Here is a 16285-nt window from a genome sequence, read left to right on the forward strand (position 1 = left end):
GCTTATCCATATTCTTAATGTCCATTACTTTGTCTAGCCACATCTCTCTAGTAGGTGTTTCTGGGTGTTTCCAATGTTTAGCAATTACCAATCTCGCTGCCGTTATTAAGTAAGTATAGATTTTGTCTAAATTCTCCTTATTTTTGGCTTCTACTTTGTTCTCTTTTTCATAAATATTATATAAACCTAGTAAGTAGTGGTCCGGCTTACATTCCAAATTAATTTTTAGAATTTTCCTACATTCCGAATTAATTGTTGACCAGTACTTTTTAACTTTTTTACAGCTCCACCACATGTGGATATATGACCCAACCTGTTCTCTACATCTCCAGCATTTATTATCTGTATTTTTATACATTGTGGCATTTTTTTTAGGCGTCAGGTACCACCTATGAATTGTTTTAATCCAATTTTCTTTAAGGTCGGTAGCCCGGCAGTACTTAATTTTTTTATTCCATAACTCCTCCCACTCATTTATTAGAATTGGTCTATTTAAGTCTCTTGACCATTTTAACATCGATTCCTTTGTTACTTCTTTTTCCGTGGCCCACTCCACTAATTTATTATATAAAATAGTTATCACCTTTTTATTTCTTTGTAGTGTTATATCCCAAAACTCATTACTTGAATTAAATCCCACTTTTTGTCTACATTGAAACTCTCTTTTAATTGATAGTAATGAAACCATGACACATTCTTATAATTAATTTGAATTTCTTCTAATTTCTTGATCTCTGGTTGTCCTTCCTTTGTATTTGACCAGTTTAGTACCTCCTTATAAGTTGGCCAGGAAGACCATCCTAATTCTCGTCTTTGATTCGCTTCTAGCGGCGAAAGCCAGAGCGGTGTCTTTTCATGAAGGAATCTTTTATACTTGATCCAAATTCTTAATAGAGCCGATCTAACGAAATGGTTACCAAAATTTCTTTCTATTTTATGTTTATCGTGCCATAAATATCCATGCCAGCCCCTTCTTAAATTATAGCCTTCTAATGATAAGATTTTCACTTTTTTTAGATTCACCCAATCCCTAATCTAATCCAGTGCACAGGCCTCATGATATAGTTTAAGATCTGGCAGGTCCAGCCCGCCTCTTTCTTTGGGGGTTAACATCGTCGATAGTTTAATCCTAGGCTTTTTGTTATTCCATATGAACTTTCTTATATCCTTATACCAATTATTAAATAATTGATTGTTTCTTATTATAGGGATATTTCTGAACAGGTAGAGCATCTTTGGAAGGACTGACATTTTAATTGTAGCGATTCTGCCTAAAAGAGATATCTTTAAATTTTTCCATTCCTCCAAATCTTTTTTTATTTCTTTCCATTTCCTCATATAATTAAGCTCCAGTAAGCAATTATTTTTTGCCGCAATCCAAATGCCTAGATATTTAATTTTATTTGCTAGTTGGAGTCCCGATTGCTTCTTTAATATTTCTTGGTCCTGTAATGTCATGTTCTTTGTCAGGATTACCGATTTATCTTTATTAATTTTAAACCCTGCTAGTTTACCGAATTCTTCAATTTTATTTAGCCAAAGCTTAATATTGACCTTGGGGTTTTCTATTATGCAGATTACGTCATCCGCAAATGCTCGGACTTTTGTTTCCTGCTTCTCTATTTTTATTCCTACTAGCTTTTTATCTTCCCTAATTGATCTCAATAAGATTTCTAGTGCCAAAATAAAAATTAGGGGCGAGAGCGGGCATCCTTGTCTAGCACCTCTATTAATTTTGAAATTTCCAGTCGTTTGTCCATTCACTCTAATTAAGGCTTCTTGTTGATTATATATGGCATTTATACTATTTAGAAATTGAGTACCTATATCTAGTTCTCTTAGTAGTAGTTTTACAAAGTCCCAATTCAGTTGATCGAAAGCTTTCTCTGCATCTAGTGCGAGAAAGCCGACTGTTTTTTGATGGTTTTGCTCATAATATTCAATTGCATCGATTATTATTCTAATATTATCTTTTGTACTACGGTTTGGGAGAAAACCAGATTGATCGTCTGCAATCCAAGTGTTTAGAAAATTTGATAGCCTTTTTGCTAGGATCTTTGTAAAGATTTTATAATCCGAGTTTAGCAGCGAAATGGGTCGGTAATTCTTTTTTTTTGTTCTGTAGATTTTTATTGTGAAAGTAATACATTAAAAAGTGGGGGAACAGTGGGGGTCAGTAATTCTTGACATCACATTGATTTTTCCCTTCCTTTTGTATCATTATGATCTCTGCTTCCCTCCATGTCTTTGGAATAATACTTTCTGTTAGAGCCAAATTCATTATTTTAACTAGGTGTGAGATTACCTCATCCTGTTCAATTTTATAAAACCCTGCTATAAACCCATCTATTCCAGGCGCTTTATTTGCTTCTAGATCTTTTATTGCCCATTTCACTTCTTCTGCCGTTATTTCTCTATTTAGTTCCAGTCGTTGTTCATCTGTTATCTTTTGCAGTTTTTGCTTACATAAGTATTCTACTATTTCCTCTTGCCTAATCTGTTCCTTTTCATATAATCGCTCATAATAGTTTTTAAATTCTTCCTTTATCTCCTCATCAGTGTACACTATTTTTCCTTGCGAGTTTATTTTTAATACTTGTTGACTATATCTTTTTTTCCTTAATATTCTAGCTAGCCACTTTCCGGGCTTATTAGCGTTTTCGAATGTATATTGTTTTGCCCACTTTACCTGATTTGCTAAGTTTTCTAATTCAAGGTTTTTTTTCCGATTCATTAAGATTCCAAGTTGTTGTTTTATTTTGTTATTACCGGGGTTGGCTTTTAAAGCTTTTTCTTTTATTTCTATCTGGCTTTGTATTTGTTTTAGATTCACATTTCTAATTCTCAATTTCAATTTCTTTTGCTGGATAAAAAACCCTCTAGCCACCGCCTTATAGGCGTCCCATATAATTAGGGGGTCGGTCTCCTGAATATTGTTAAATTTAAAATATTCTTTCATCATTTGCTTAATTTTTATAATATCCTCTTCTTTTTTAATCAAATTATCATTTAGCCTCCACTTCATATTTATAATTTTCCTGTTGATTTCCATGATAATAGGACAGTGATCTGATAAATCTCTAGTTAGAATCTCTACCTTGTTTATTTTTGTAGCTATTAATTTAGACGTCCAGATCATGTCGATTCTTGACCAAGATCTATGGCGATTTGAATAAAAGGTGTAATCCAATTGTGTTGGGTTTCTTAATCTCCACGAATCATATAGATCATATTCATTCTTTAATGCTATGAAATTCTGCGGTAGTGTATTGCTTATTTTGGTCTTTTGGTTTACTTTTTTGTCCAAATTTTTGTCCAGTATTCCATTAAAGTCCCCCATAATAATGATATGACTAAAATTACTTTCATTAATATGGTTTCTTAGAGTTTTAACAAATTTTCTTTTCGACCCATTGGGTGCGTAAATATTACAAATTAATATTATTTCCGAATTTAATTCGATTTTTACAGCTACTATTCTACCATCATTGTCTTTGAATTCTAAGGATGAATTTAATTTATTATTAATATACAAGGCCACACCTTTTTTTTTCTCTCGGTCTAAAGAGTGGTATATCTTACCAAGATTATCATTAATTAAATATTTAGAATGTTTTTGTGTGATGTGTACCTCTTGTAGGGCGATAACATCAAAATTATTCTTTTTTAAATAATTATACGTTCTTTTCCTCTTATTGGGCGAATTCAGTCCGTTGATATTGTTTGAAAAAAACTTTATTGGTTGATTAAAATCATTCATTTACCGCTTCCTCCTCTTCTTCTTCCTCCACATTGTCCGTCGGCTCCTCTGTCTCTTTGTCCTTAAGAAATTGGATAAGTAGTTCCTCGTCTTCTTTGGGGGAGTCAAATCTTCTCTTTTTTTGTGTCTTTAGGGTTTTTTTCCTTTTCTGCAGACTCCAAATGTTTTTTTTGAGACAGGTCTTTCTTTAGTTTTCGGTAAAACTCGTCCACTTTCTCTTCTGAGGTGATCCAGGTTTTTTCGTCATTGTAGGTCACCATGATGCCCTCGTATTTCTCCCACCGAAATTTTATTTGTAGCCTTTTTAATTCATCCGTGAGGAAGAAATACTTTCTGTGCCTGTTTAGTATAGACAGTGGGAACTCTTTCAAAACGACAATTTTTCTTTCTTTATGAAAAATTGGGTTACTTTTGTTGTTTCTCAGTACTTCATCTCTATAATTTTCCTTGCAAAATGGACAATTACATCCCTAGCCACTTTATTATTTTTTTGCATAGTTTGTATTTATTCTGTATGCTCTATCTATTTGGGCACTGGTTTCCTGCTCATTGCTTTTCATAGACTTTGCTACCAATTTGGTTATGGTGTTTCTTATGTTCTCTTTAGCTTCTTCTTGGACATTCCGAAATCTTAATTGAAATTCGGTTTCACTTAATTCCATTTTTTCCTGTAGTTTTTCTAGTTTAATGTTCTTTGCTTCAATCACTTCTACTTTCCTTTGTATTTTGTTTCGTGTCTTTTCTTCTTTTAATTTCTCATCTTTCAATTCAAGAATGTCCTTTGTATTTTTTTGCACCTCACTTTTAATTATGCTCATCTCCTCTCTCAATTCTTTTTTTATCTCAGTCAGTTCTTCCTGAAATAATTTTTGCTGCAAGTCTTGTTTAGATGCGATGGCTTGGATGTCTTTTTGAAGCACGTCTTGTTTCTCCGAGACCCGTTGGATCTCTCTTAAAAGATCTTTCAAATTCACTTCATCTGGTGCCGAGGTCGAATTCCTCCTTTGAATTGTTTTCAGTTCTTTCCAGTCTTTGTCCATTTTTCCCTTAAAGGTTGCCATTTTCCTTTTGCGTGTTGTTATTTTTGACTTATTATATTTCTGATTTAATATATAAGTATATGTATGTAACCAATTGTACTGAGTCTGGTCTATTTTACGTTGGCTGTTACAATTTCTAGATCTCTGTATCACCAGAATATCTTTATTTATAGTCTCTGGTTCTGCACTGAGTGCTCTGATTAAATCATCAGGCTCTCTTGCCAATACCTGGAAACTCCACTTCTTTTGTTTAGGGAGCTATATCGAGTGTTCCCTGTAATAGAAACACAGCTTGCTGATCAATTAGCAATTAGCAATATTGTACCAGTGGCCTCCACTCCATTATCTCCGTTATCTCCGTTATCTCTCTACTCAGGCACTGCTGCTCACAGAGCCCAATCTCCTCTAAGTAACAGGATAACTCCGCCAGCCTATAATGCCGATAGACTCTATATCCCCCGGCCTGTCTTTAAAGGGAGCCTGTTGCTCGGTGCGCCCTTATTTTACTTACTCTGTCCGGCCTTTTCTATAATTTATGGTCGAGTCTAGCCTCTATTATGGGCTTTATTAGATTCCGGACTGGTTTGATCCAGCTTGTTTCCAGTCGGGTGATTTATGTCGCCGTCCCCCCTCTGCGTATTTCCTTCCTCGTTGTGTGCGTCAGTTAAAGCCTTCCCTCCGTGTTCCTTCCATTTGCTTGAGGCAGTTCTCGCTTGGGCTGCGGGCTCCCCCACAGCTCTCGCGAGTGTATGCCTATCTGCTGGGAGTTTCCGTAGACACAACACCAACGTTTCCCCAAGGTCAGTAATTTTCCAACCTTTCCAACCTCCCAGATCCCAGTTCAGGAGCTGGAGTTGTGCTCTGGGGGGCAGTCTCTCTTTGATGTCCTCTGAAAAAGGCTGCTTTTAAGGCACAGTTAGAGAGGAGATTTTTCCTCGCTACGAGTTCTTTTTGAATATCCACCATCAATAAATCCAATCCAGAACACATATACTCCGCCTCTTTCTCCGATATCCTAGACCGGCACCCTCACAAATTAGTCAAATAAAAATCACCAATATTTGGATTATTTTCCAACTGGATATTTACCGATTGCTAAGAGAGTTCTTTTTGTGCTTTATACTTTTGCATCGGGCTTAGGAGGACTGTCTTAAATCTGCCTCATAGCCTCTAGAGAAATGGACACATAACCTTATAATCTTATACTTCATTACCAGCTATCCGCCCAACTCCTCAGCCGATAGTGAGCTCAATATAATTTGTTGGAACTTACGTTTCCTATTCCAGCTCCCCCATGTCTGGATTCTCGTATCACTTCGCTTCTATTCTTTCTTGAGGCGAGCGCGGCAAACAGCTTGTATAGAGGTGCCCCTCTATCGCACAAATCGCGCCATGCTTGTCCTGGCCATCCGGACCCTCTCAACCCTCCACCCTTGAGGGGCGGCTGATTTCTGGGGCCATCAGTGGTCACTACGGACTTTGCTAACCCTCCCGTGTCGATCCGCGGCGAGGGGTAGAGCCAATGGCTCAAAATAAGCGCGATCTCGTGTGAACCATCAGGAACTCCAATGGTGCACGCCTGTCGCCATTCAGCGCTCACCGGAAGTCCACATTTGCATGTTTTCGAACTGCTAGGTTGGCAGAAGCTGGAGCTAACAGATTTGAACCTGGGACCTTTCGGTCTGCAAGTTCAGCAGCTCAGCGCTTTAACACACTGGGCCACCAGAGGCTCCTTGAAAACATAAGATCTGGGGAAATGTAGGCAAAATATGAGAGCCTCAGTTCAGTCTTCCTGGCTTCTAGGAAGAGCTCAGTCTTGATTTGCTCTAGAACAGTGATTCCCAAACTCTGGTCTTCTAGGTGTTTTGGACTGTGTCTCCCAGAATCTCTGGCCATTCGCCAAAGTGTCTGGAGCTCCTGGGAGTTGAAGTCCAAAACACTGGGTGGGCTTTTCTGAGATTTACTTCTCCAGGACCCATTCAGTTGTCATTTTTAGCCATCCATGGTATCTATAGAACTCTTTCCCAGCACCGGATTTCAAATGAGTTCTGGCTTTCTGCATCATTTACTTCACTTCAGAACACTGTGCCCCATATGAACTACACTTCAATCCTATATAGAATGTATGCACCCTATGCAGGTAGTCATTGGAAATGGCATCTTAGATCAAAACACATTTGGGCCTGATGCATAGCCCATACCTGCACAGCCCAAGATCTGTGTTGTCTCTTCAGTGCATCCTGCCTGCACCTTGCCTGTTGGCTAGCATCCCACCCTTGAGCTGATACATTTTGGGTGTTCAACTGCATATGATGAGCAACTCCACAAAAACGCAGCACTTTGATGATGGTGATGTGGATGGGCAGTCCAGATGTCTTTGTCTCCCTTTGTGGTGGAAATGTAATAGCAGTGATGTCAAGTGTCCCTGAGCGTTCAGATGTGTTCCTTGCAGCCACTTTCCTACACGCATAGCTCCATGTTCCCATGGGCTAGCAGCAGCCCACAGTGAATGGTATAAGGGCAGTGGAAAAGTCAGACACAGCAGATGTGGCAACGGTTCTGCTGTGGCAACCAAGAATGTTGCAGAGGTGTCATGGCTCAAGCTGCAATAATCTGGAGGCCTGCACCAGGATAACAACAGAATTGAAGCCCATTGCCACTGGGCACAGGCCTAACTGGGGAGCCAGGGTGATGTGAGAAGATTGGTGGAGTGTTCTTTGATCCACTTTGGCAGAGTTACCTATGGCAGTCACCTGCTTCTATGATTACATTCTGCTGGGTTGGAAGAGGTTCCTGAGCATTTTACAAGCCTAGCCGTTGTGGTTTCTCATTTCTTATCTGCTCCATATTGTGGTCTAGCCCTTCACTTGCATATGTATCCTTTTAATACAAGCATTGTACTACAAGCATTGGGTGATGGGCTGTGGCGTATTGTAATACAAGCATTGGGTGATGGGCTGGGGCCGGGCTGTGGTGCAGGCTGGTGAGCAGAGATGTTTTCTATGTAAACAGAACCATAGCAGTGGTGCTTTGGGTAAAGCCAGCAGACTGCAGATTCCATGAGCTCCAGCTAGCATAATGATGCAGACATGCCAATCTAGAACTTTGCCCAGCACCAGCCTGCCTCCTCTTCTCAGCATACCACAGGATCATAAAATCATAGTTTGGGAAGAGACCACAAGAGCCATCCAATTCAACAGCCATCCAGTCCAAATGAACTCCAATGCAGAGTGCTAGATTATGAGTTCCCCTAATCATAGGACAATCCAGATCTCCTGGGTTCCCCATCTAACCCTCTGGACTTCCCAACAGTCCCTTCCTGGTAACATTATCAATTGGGGCTTCCCAGCTTTGGTAAGGGGTTTTCTCTCGACCAGAAGACTGAAATGCCTCTCCTAAAGCTGAGCTACAGACATAAGGACTCTGAGCTAGTGTGTTTTGGTACTATGCTTTAGCCCTTGGCGTATCCACTCCTGGCATATAACTCTTAGAACCTTTCTGAAACTGAAGCCAGCCTTTTGCTGAAAAATGTTCCCCATCTTAGCTAGGACCACAGCTAAAGAGTCCGTGACAGGCAAATGTATACTAAACCAGATAAGTAGGACTGAGAAACCAACTCACCAGGTTGAAGACAAGTCACAGGGGCCAGGCTGTGGCGCAGGCTGGTGAGTAGCCTGCTGCAATAAATCACTCTGACCATGAGGTCGTGAGTTCGAGGCCAGCCCGTGGCGGGGTGAGCACCCATCAATTAAAAAATAAAAAATAGCCCCTGCTCGTTGCTGACCTAGCAACCCGAAAAAATAGTTGCATCTATCAAGTAGGAAATAAGGTACCACTTATAAAGTGGGGAGGCAAATTTAACTAATTTACGATGTTGGAATGAGGAAGTGCTGTCACAGTGGATGATGAAGCAGCTGCTCCCCCCTGTGGCCAGAATCGAACATCCCCTCAGGAGAAGGTTAAATTGTCTCTGTGTCTGTCTCTGTCTCAGTTCTATGTGTATATGGGCATTGAATGTTTGCCCTATATCTATATAATGTGATCCACCCTGAGTCCCCTTCGGGGTGAGAAGGGCGGAATATAAATACTGTGCATAAATAAATAAATAAATAAATAAATAAATAAATAAATAAATAAATGTCTGGTGGCTTGCCTTCCTTTGTTACATTTAGAATCCCAAGTCTTGTGTCTCCTCTGCAGTATTTTTGGTTGTGAAATGTACACAAATGTATACTGCAGGATGTCCTGTTCCTCATCCAGCAACCCCAGAGGATGTCCTTGGAGTTCATCCTGGAGTGAGCTGTATACCTCTGGGAGGATCATACTTAGCTCATTTCTTTGCAATGATCAGACAGTGTGGGAAGGCATGTTCCTCTGGAAAGAATTGTTCCCTGGGAGCTGCAGGGTGCAAATTTTATGTGGGATTGTTGGTTGTTTCTGTTTCCTGTTGCTCCAATCTATACTGTATATGAGTCTCTGACCTGTTCTACATGATATCCACGCTGGTATACTTCTCTTTGCATGTCATGTTCTGGTTGAACATTTTGCATTACAGAGTAACATATTTTATTCGCAACATGGCTATGATGTATTGTGTGCTTTGCATTATATTTGCACAGTGCAAATCTGAATGAGTGGTGTGTAAGTCTGAAAAAATTTGAAGGCCAACTGCAAAACCCATGATCTAGCACAATTATGATTACAGAATACATACAGGTCCTTGGTAACTATAAAGATAAGAGGCAAGGTGATCTACCGTGTTTTCCCGAAAATAAGACAGTGTCTTATATTAATTTTTGCTCCCAAAGATGCTCTAGGTCTTATTTTCAGGGGATGTCTTATTTTTCCATGAAAAAGAATTCACATTTATTGTAAATACTGTAAATAAATATTGTTGAACAAAAAAATGAACATTTATTATATACTTTACAGTAGTTGTCATCACAAACCAGCATGACCAGACAAATTGTGAAGAATCAAGAATTTCTTGTTACTACCATTATTTCCATTTACAACACTCTATGGTACGTACATTTACCAATCCTGCATACTCTGGTGTTCTGTTCGGCGGGCATGCTTCCAAACAAAACCTTTGCTAGGTCTTACTTTTGGGGGAGGCCTTATATTTAGCAATTCTGCAAAACTTCTACTTGGTCTTATTTTCTGGGGATGTCTTATTTTAGGGGAAACAGGGTAAACAAAACTATCTGTAACATACAGAAGGAATATAGATTTTCTCACATCCAGCACACAATTCAATTTCTTCAGAATGGTTTATTTCATAATGAACTTCCGGGGGAAAAAAATCTGAAAACATCTCCAAACAACTGATGGGGGTGGGAATGCATCCATGTTAGTGGACAAGCCATCACTGAATGAAATATTTGTTCAATCCATATTTGTCTTTATTATGAAATCATTTCCATTGGACCACATTTTTGTTTATTATTATATTGTTGCAAGAGTTATTCCATATATAATTTTCAAGCCATTCCTTTTTTTTGTGGTGTTCCTCCGTGTAAACCACAGGTTGGAATAATAATAAATATATTGCTGTGTGAATTCAATCTTGGAATCCCTTAGCTGTGTGGTGCAGAATATTTATTTACCTATTGTTGGCTATTTCCTCTTTCCCCTTCTATCCCTGTTTGTACAACAGAAACTAGGGGTTTCATTGGCAATATTTGGTTATCTCAGCTAGTTATTAGCTACAGAGGAAAGCATGGCTATATATCAGTTTCTCCAAGCATAATTCTTTCTTCTCTGGGTGCACATGACTAGTCAGAACATATTTAGTAGCATGAGAATATAGCTGCAGCCAAATCAAGACAGCTGCTGTTGTCAACTACTTAGTAACTGCAGCCTGAATGATCTATGCAAAGCAGTAGAGAGATATAAGAATCCCAGAAATTAATACTTGGTTTAATAAGATTTTAGAGATTAGGAATATGGATACTCTTTCCTACTTCCTCGCCAACAACACATATAAATTAAGGAAACAGACTAATTGGGAGCCGGTACTAAATTACTTTAAAAAAGAGAAAATTAAAATAATAATTTGAGAAAACTATGGAAAGGGCCCAAGAATTGGAACTTCCCTGGATCATATAGATTAGAGACTCCCGGAGACAACGTTAAAAGAATAACGGATGGCAAAATATTAAATACACCATTCAAAGAAATGGAAGTCATTTTAGTATTAGGATCTCTTCCTTCTTTTTTTGTTGTTGTTTCCTTTTCATTCAATCTCTTTCTTGTCTTTCCATCTTTTTTCTTCTTTTATTTTTGCTTTCTTCTACTGTGTCTATAGGACTTCACGGTGGATTATTATTATTATTATTATTATTATTATTATTTATTTACAGCATTTATATTCCGCCCTTCTCACCCCGAAGGGGACTCAGGGCGGATCACATTACACATATAGGCAAACATTCAATGCCTTTTAACATAGAACAAGGTCAAACAAACATAGGCTCCGGGCAGCCTCGAACTCATGACCTCCTGGTCAGAGTGATTCATTGCAGTTAATTGCAGCTGGCTTGCTCTGCCGCCTGCGCCACAGCCCAGGCCCAGGGATTAGGGATGCTTTTTACGACCTGTTATTCATCTCAATTGTTTTGTGTTCTTATATTTTCTTATATTGATTTATTTTGGTATTAAGTATCAGGGGGTTTCTTTGTATTTTTCTTGTGGTATCTCATTTTAATTTTATTATAGGTTTGTTTTTTGCTGTTTGTTTTATTTTATTTTTCTGTTCTTTTTTCTCTCACACTATTATGTGCAAAACTTAATAAAAAAAATTTTTTTAAAAAAAAGACAGCTGCTGTTGTACACTACAGTGACGGGTATTGCACAAGGAGGTACAGGATACCTTCTTCTATCATGTCCAAAACTATATATACACAAATAAAGCTGGCATTATGTTTGGTAAGACATCAACAGGATTCCTGCCATAAATGTCCACATGAAGGTTTATGCTTTAAAAGCAACATTGTTGAAGCAGTGAAGACCTGAGGATGGGATAATGAACTATTTTGATATCTGAAATACTGTGGTTCTAGAGGATAGCAAAAATTAGCATGCCATGGATTCTGCCTGATATCTGATGAAAGAGATCCTGCAAGTGATGATTAGTAAGGATGAAGGGTGTGAAGGACCACATGGCAAAGGAGAAGCTTTTGGTTTCTTTGAATCTTTTCCTATTTCCCATTAATCCGTACATACTTCACTAAACAATCATATAATTTCTTAATCCAAGGTCATTACTCTGTGCTCATTAGGCTTCAATGCCAGAAACATTCACCACGGTGCTCTTTCCAGACTTTGAAAGCATCTTCCTATAGAAAGAAGGGGATAAACATGAAATAAAGAGTTTGATCAGAAGGTATGTCAATCCGTTTCTTTCTGATGGATATTACATTTGCCACTAAAAAGATTGAGAACTATGTCTAACATACAGAGGAGCAGACTCTGGGTCAAAACAGATTTATGTCGAAGAGATAAACAAACACTATAAAGCAGGGATCCCCAAACTTTTTAAGCAGAGGGCCAGTCCACAATCTTTCAGACTGTTGAGGGGCCGAATTATCATTTGGAAAAAAATACAAACAAATTCCTATGCATACTGCACATGTCTTATTTGTAGTGCAACAACAACAACAACAACAAAAGAACAATACAATATTTAAAAATGAAAACAAGTTTAACCAACATAAACCTATTAGGATTTAAATGGAAAGTGTGGGCCTGCTACTGGCCAATGAGATAGTCAAGTTAATTAGGATTGTTGTTGTTGTTGTGTGCCTTCAAGTCATGTCAGACTTTGGCCGAGCCTAAGTCTAAAATTAATTATTTATTTACTGCATTTATTTACTACATTTATATCCCACCCTTCTCACCCCGAAGGGGACTCAGAGCAGCTGTATGTACATACAATATATTATATTATTAGCATAACACAATATTAGGATTATATATTACTATATTGAACTATACCACTATACTATTATATAATATGTAATATATAACATATAATTAATATTATTATATGGTATTACTATTAATATTATATTGTATAACATAAGATTATTATCAATATTATATGCATATACAATATATTATATTATTAAAACTGATATAAAATATTATATTATAAAACTGAGGGCGGGGGCCAGGTAAATGACCTTGGAGGGCCGCATCTGGCCCCCGGGCCTTAGTTTGGGGACCCCTGCTATAAAGGTTCAAAACATAAAAAGAGATGTGTATATTAGAGCATCTTGCAAAGGCCACAGAAATAGTCAGGCCTCTCTGAGTATAAAGCTATCTTCCTTCTATGTAAAAAGGATAAGCGAATACTATAAAGTTTCAAAACATAAGTTGCACTATGTAATTCAGAGCACCATATACATACAATATTACCTGAGAGTTAACAACCTACCCCGCATTTTAATTTATTCAGAACTAAAATCGAGATCTTCAAACTGTTCAGAACTATCAGATTGAAACATCTTTTTGGACACAGAACAGACTACATACAACAAGATCCATTTAAACCAAAAAGTAGATTTGTCCCCAATACTGACAATATTATGATCAAGGCATTTGAAAAGGTAGTCACAAGAGACATTGAAAGACTATCTAAATCAAATAATAGATGACACCCAAACATGTCTAAATCTGAATTAGACATCTTAAATAGATTATCTACGATGCCTGAACTTATTTGGAAGCCCGCTGATAAAGGTGGAGCCATAGTGCTACTAAATTTATCTGACTATATCGCAGAAGTCAATAAACATTTGTCAGATCACTCCTACTATAAACCAATACCATCTGATCCCACCAATAAAATCAGATCCTTGATCAAAACAGTGTGTGCGGAGGGATTAGCTTTGAACTATATTACAATGCAGACGTTTAACTTTCTACAAAACCCATATCCCAGAATTCCTGTCTTCTATATCTTACCTAAAATACATAAAGATATCATACCCCCTCCAGGTAGACCTATTGTATCAGGCACATTTTCAATTTTAGAACCATTGGCAAAATATTTGGATTTTTTTCTTCTGTCTCCAAAACTCTTATCTCTTCGACATTGTCTAGTATAGACATTTGTGTGTATTTATCATTATCATTATCAAAATAGATTTAGCCTGATTGGACTGTCATCTGACTTTCCTTGTTACTGTTGCTGCTGCCAGGAAGCATTGTAGCTCCAAGAGGCTGCTGCAGGCACCCTGTGTTGGTGATTTCCAAGACTTATGATGATTGTAGTATAAGCTTTTGCAAATTTAGTCTATCTGTATCTGATGAAGTAGATTGGGCCTGCAAAAGCTTATCCTGCAAGCATTGCTCTCAAAGGTGCTTCAAGATCCCTTTATAGTTTGAGCATCAGAGGAGATTATACAGGTTGTAAAAGACTCATGATGAAGCCTCCTCATTTTCATAAAATCCAGCAAATATGTGAGATGGAAAATGAAGTTCAACAGGGACAAATGCAAGATACTTCACTTCGGCAGAAAAAATGGAAATCAAAGATACAGAATGGGGGACGCCTGGCTTGACAGCAGTGTGTGCGAAAAAGACCTTGGAGTCCTTGTGGGCAACAAGTTAAACATGAGCCAACAATATGATGCGGCTGCTAAAAAAGCCAATGGGATTCTGGCCTGCATCAATAGGGGAATAGCGTCTAGATCCAGGGAAGTCCTGCTCCCCCTTATTCTATTCTGCCTTGGTCAGACCACACCTGGAATACTGTGTCCAATTTTGGGCACCACAGTTGAAGGGAGATGTTGACAAGCTGGAAAGCGTCCAGAGGAGGGCGACTAAAATGATTAAGGGTCTGGAGAACAAGCCCTATGAAGAGCGGCTTAAAGAGCTGGGCATGTTTAGCCTGCAGAAGAGAAGGCTGAGAGGAGACATGATAGCCATGTACAAATACGTGAAGGGAAGTCATAGGGAGGAGGGAGCAAGCTTGTTTTCTGCTGCCCTGCAGACTAGGACACGGAACAATGGCTTCAAACTACAGGAAAGGAGATTCCACTTGAACATCAGGAAGAACTTCCTCACTGTGAGGGCTGTTTGGCAGTGGAACTCTCTCCCCGGGGCCGTGGTGGAGGCTCCTTCTTTGGAGGCTTTTAAGCAGAGGCTGGATGGCCATCTGTCGGGGGTGCTTTGAATGAGATTTCCTGCTTCTTAGCAGGGGGTTGGACTGGATGGCCCATGTGGTCTCTTCCAACTCTACTATTCTATGATTCTATGATTCTATGATTCTATTCGATATGAGAGTGAGATGAGGAGTAGGGCACCCTTATAGTGTTGCTGGGTTTTCAAAATAACAATAGAGGACAGTCAAAATTCATGACATGCAGGGCTGACAATCAGGAAGTAGCTATTAACAAGTTTATTTAACTATATATTTCTCTGTAAAATAAATATATTGACCATACAAATTACATGATGTACACTTAGCTTTATGAAAGTTCTATGCCCCAAAATGTAGGATTTTTGGCATCTTGTTCTGTCTATAAAAAGGGAAGATTTCCCAACCCTCATAATAAGGGATGCTTGCCAGCCCAGAAGGACAAACTTTCCAGTCCTCAAATAAGAAACATCCCTTGCAATAAGGGACATATATAGCAACCCTACACCCTTGCAAAGAAGGACAAAATGAAATTCCCAGTCATTGCCCTTTCTTCCCTTGGCTTTCGTTTTCCGTTGCCTCCGTATTAACTCACCCATTGTTTTCAACAGTTGCCCTGGATGAATTTCTGTCTAGGATATTGGTTCTGCAGTACATCAGCAAGCCACGCCGGCGTTTGTAATAGCAAGAGGCATCCACCACCAGAAAGATGACTAAGAGGATTGCCAATACAATGGCCAGAAGGGCACCTATGCCCAAAGCCTTGTCTGGAGTGTCTGGAACAGGAGAAGAACCTTTGTTTGCAAATGCAGAAACTTTTCATAACATGTCCTAGGAATTGCAGTTGGGGGGCAGTTGATAGTAATCTCTAGAGATCCATATACATATGTCTCAATCCATAATTTCCAAGGTTCTCTGGGGAAGATAATTACATTAAAATCACTTTAAATTGGGATGTTGCTGTGCTGCAAATCCCGCCAGATCTAGCCAATAAAGCAGAGATAGGATGTGCCATCCAGAACGGGCAAAGATCTTATTGTTTGACAAGCCTTTTAGGTCTGGCTGTTCTGGAGAAATGGCCTTTTATGCACTATGTTCTTTGTTTTTGTTGATCTTTGTAATTGTTATATTTTTCACTGTTTCTAATATTATTGGTCATTCATATGATGTAAATTTGAAGTACCGTATATACTCGAGTATAAGTCGACCCGAATATAAGCCGAGGCACCTAATTTTACCACAAAAAACCTGTGAGAACATTAACTCAAGTACAGTAGAGTCTCACTTATCCAACACTCACTTATCCAACATTCTGGATTATCCAACGCATTTTTGTAG

The 16285-nt window shown here is 38.5% G+C and overlaps 1 protein-coding gene across 2 annotated transcripts in view; it reads right to left on the reverse strand.

Moving 5' to 3' along the window:
• Positions 1 to 11615: 11615 nt before the first annotated feature.
• LOC100567477 (neural cell adhesion molecule 2) overlaps positions 11616 to 16285 on the reverse strand; it is a 45122-nt gene continuing 40452 nt past the window's right edge. For both annotated transcript variants that reach the window (XM_062962365.1, XM_008117291.3), the window contains exons 8-9: positions 15543 to 15723; positions 11616 to 12140 (exon numbers count right to left, since the gene is read on the reverse strand). In XM_062962365.1, the coding sequence (XP_062818435.1) occupies positions 12080 to 12140; positions 15543 to 15723 (242 nt within the window). In that variant the 3' untranslated portion in view covers positions 11616 to 12079. The remainder of the gene's footprint in view (positions 12141 to 15542; positions 15724 to 16285) is intronic.

This window comes from Anolis carolinensis, unplaced genomic scaffold (genome assembly GCF_035594765.1).
Source record: "Anolis carolinensis isolate JA03-04 unplaced genomic scaffold, rAnoCar3.1.pri scaffold_10, whole genome shotgun sequence".
In the NCBI taxonomy this organism is placed as follows: domain Eukaryota; kingdom Metazoa; phylum Chordata; class Lepidosauria; order Squamata; family Dactyloidae; genus Anolis; species Anolis carolinensis.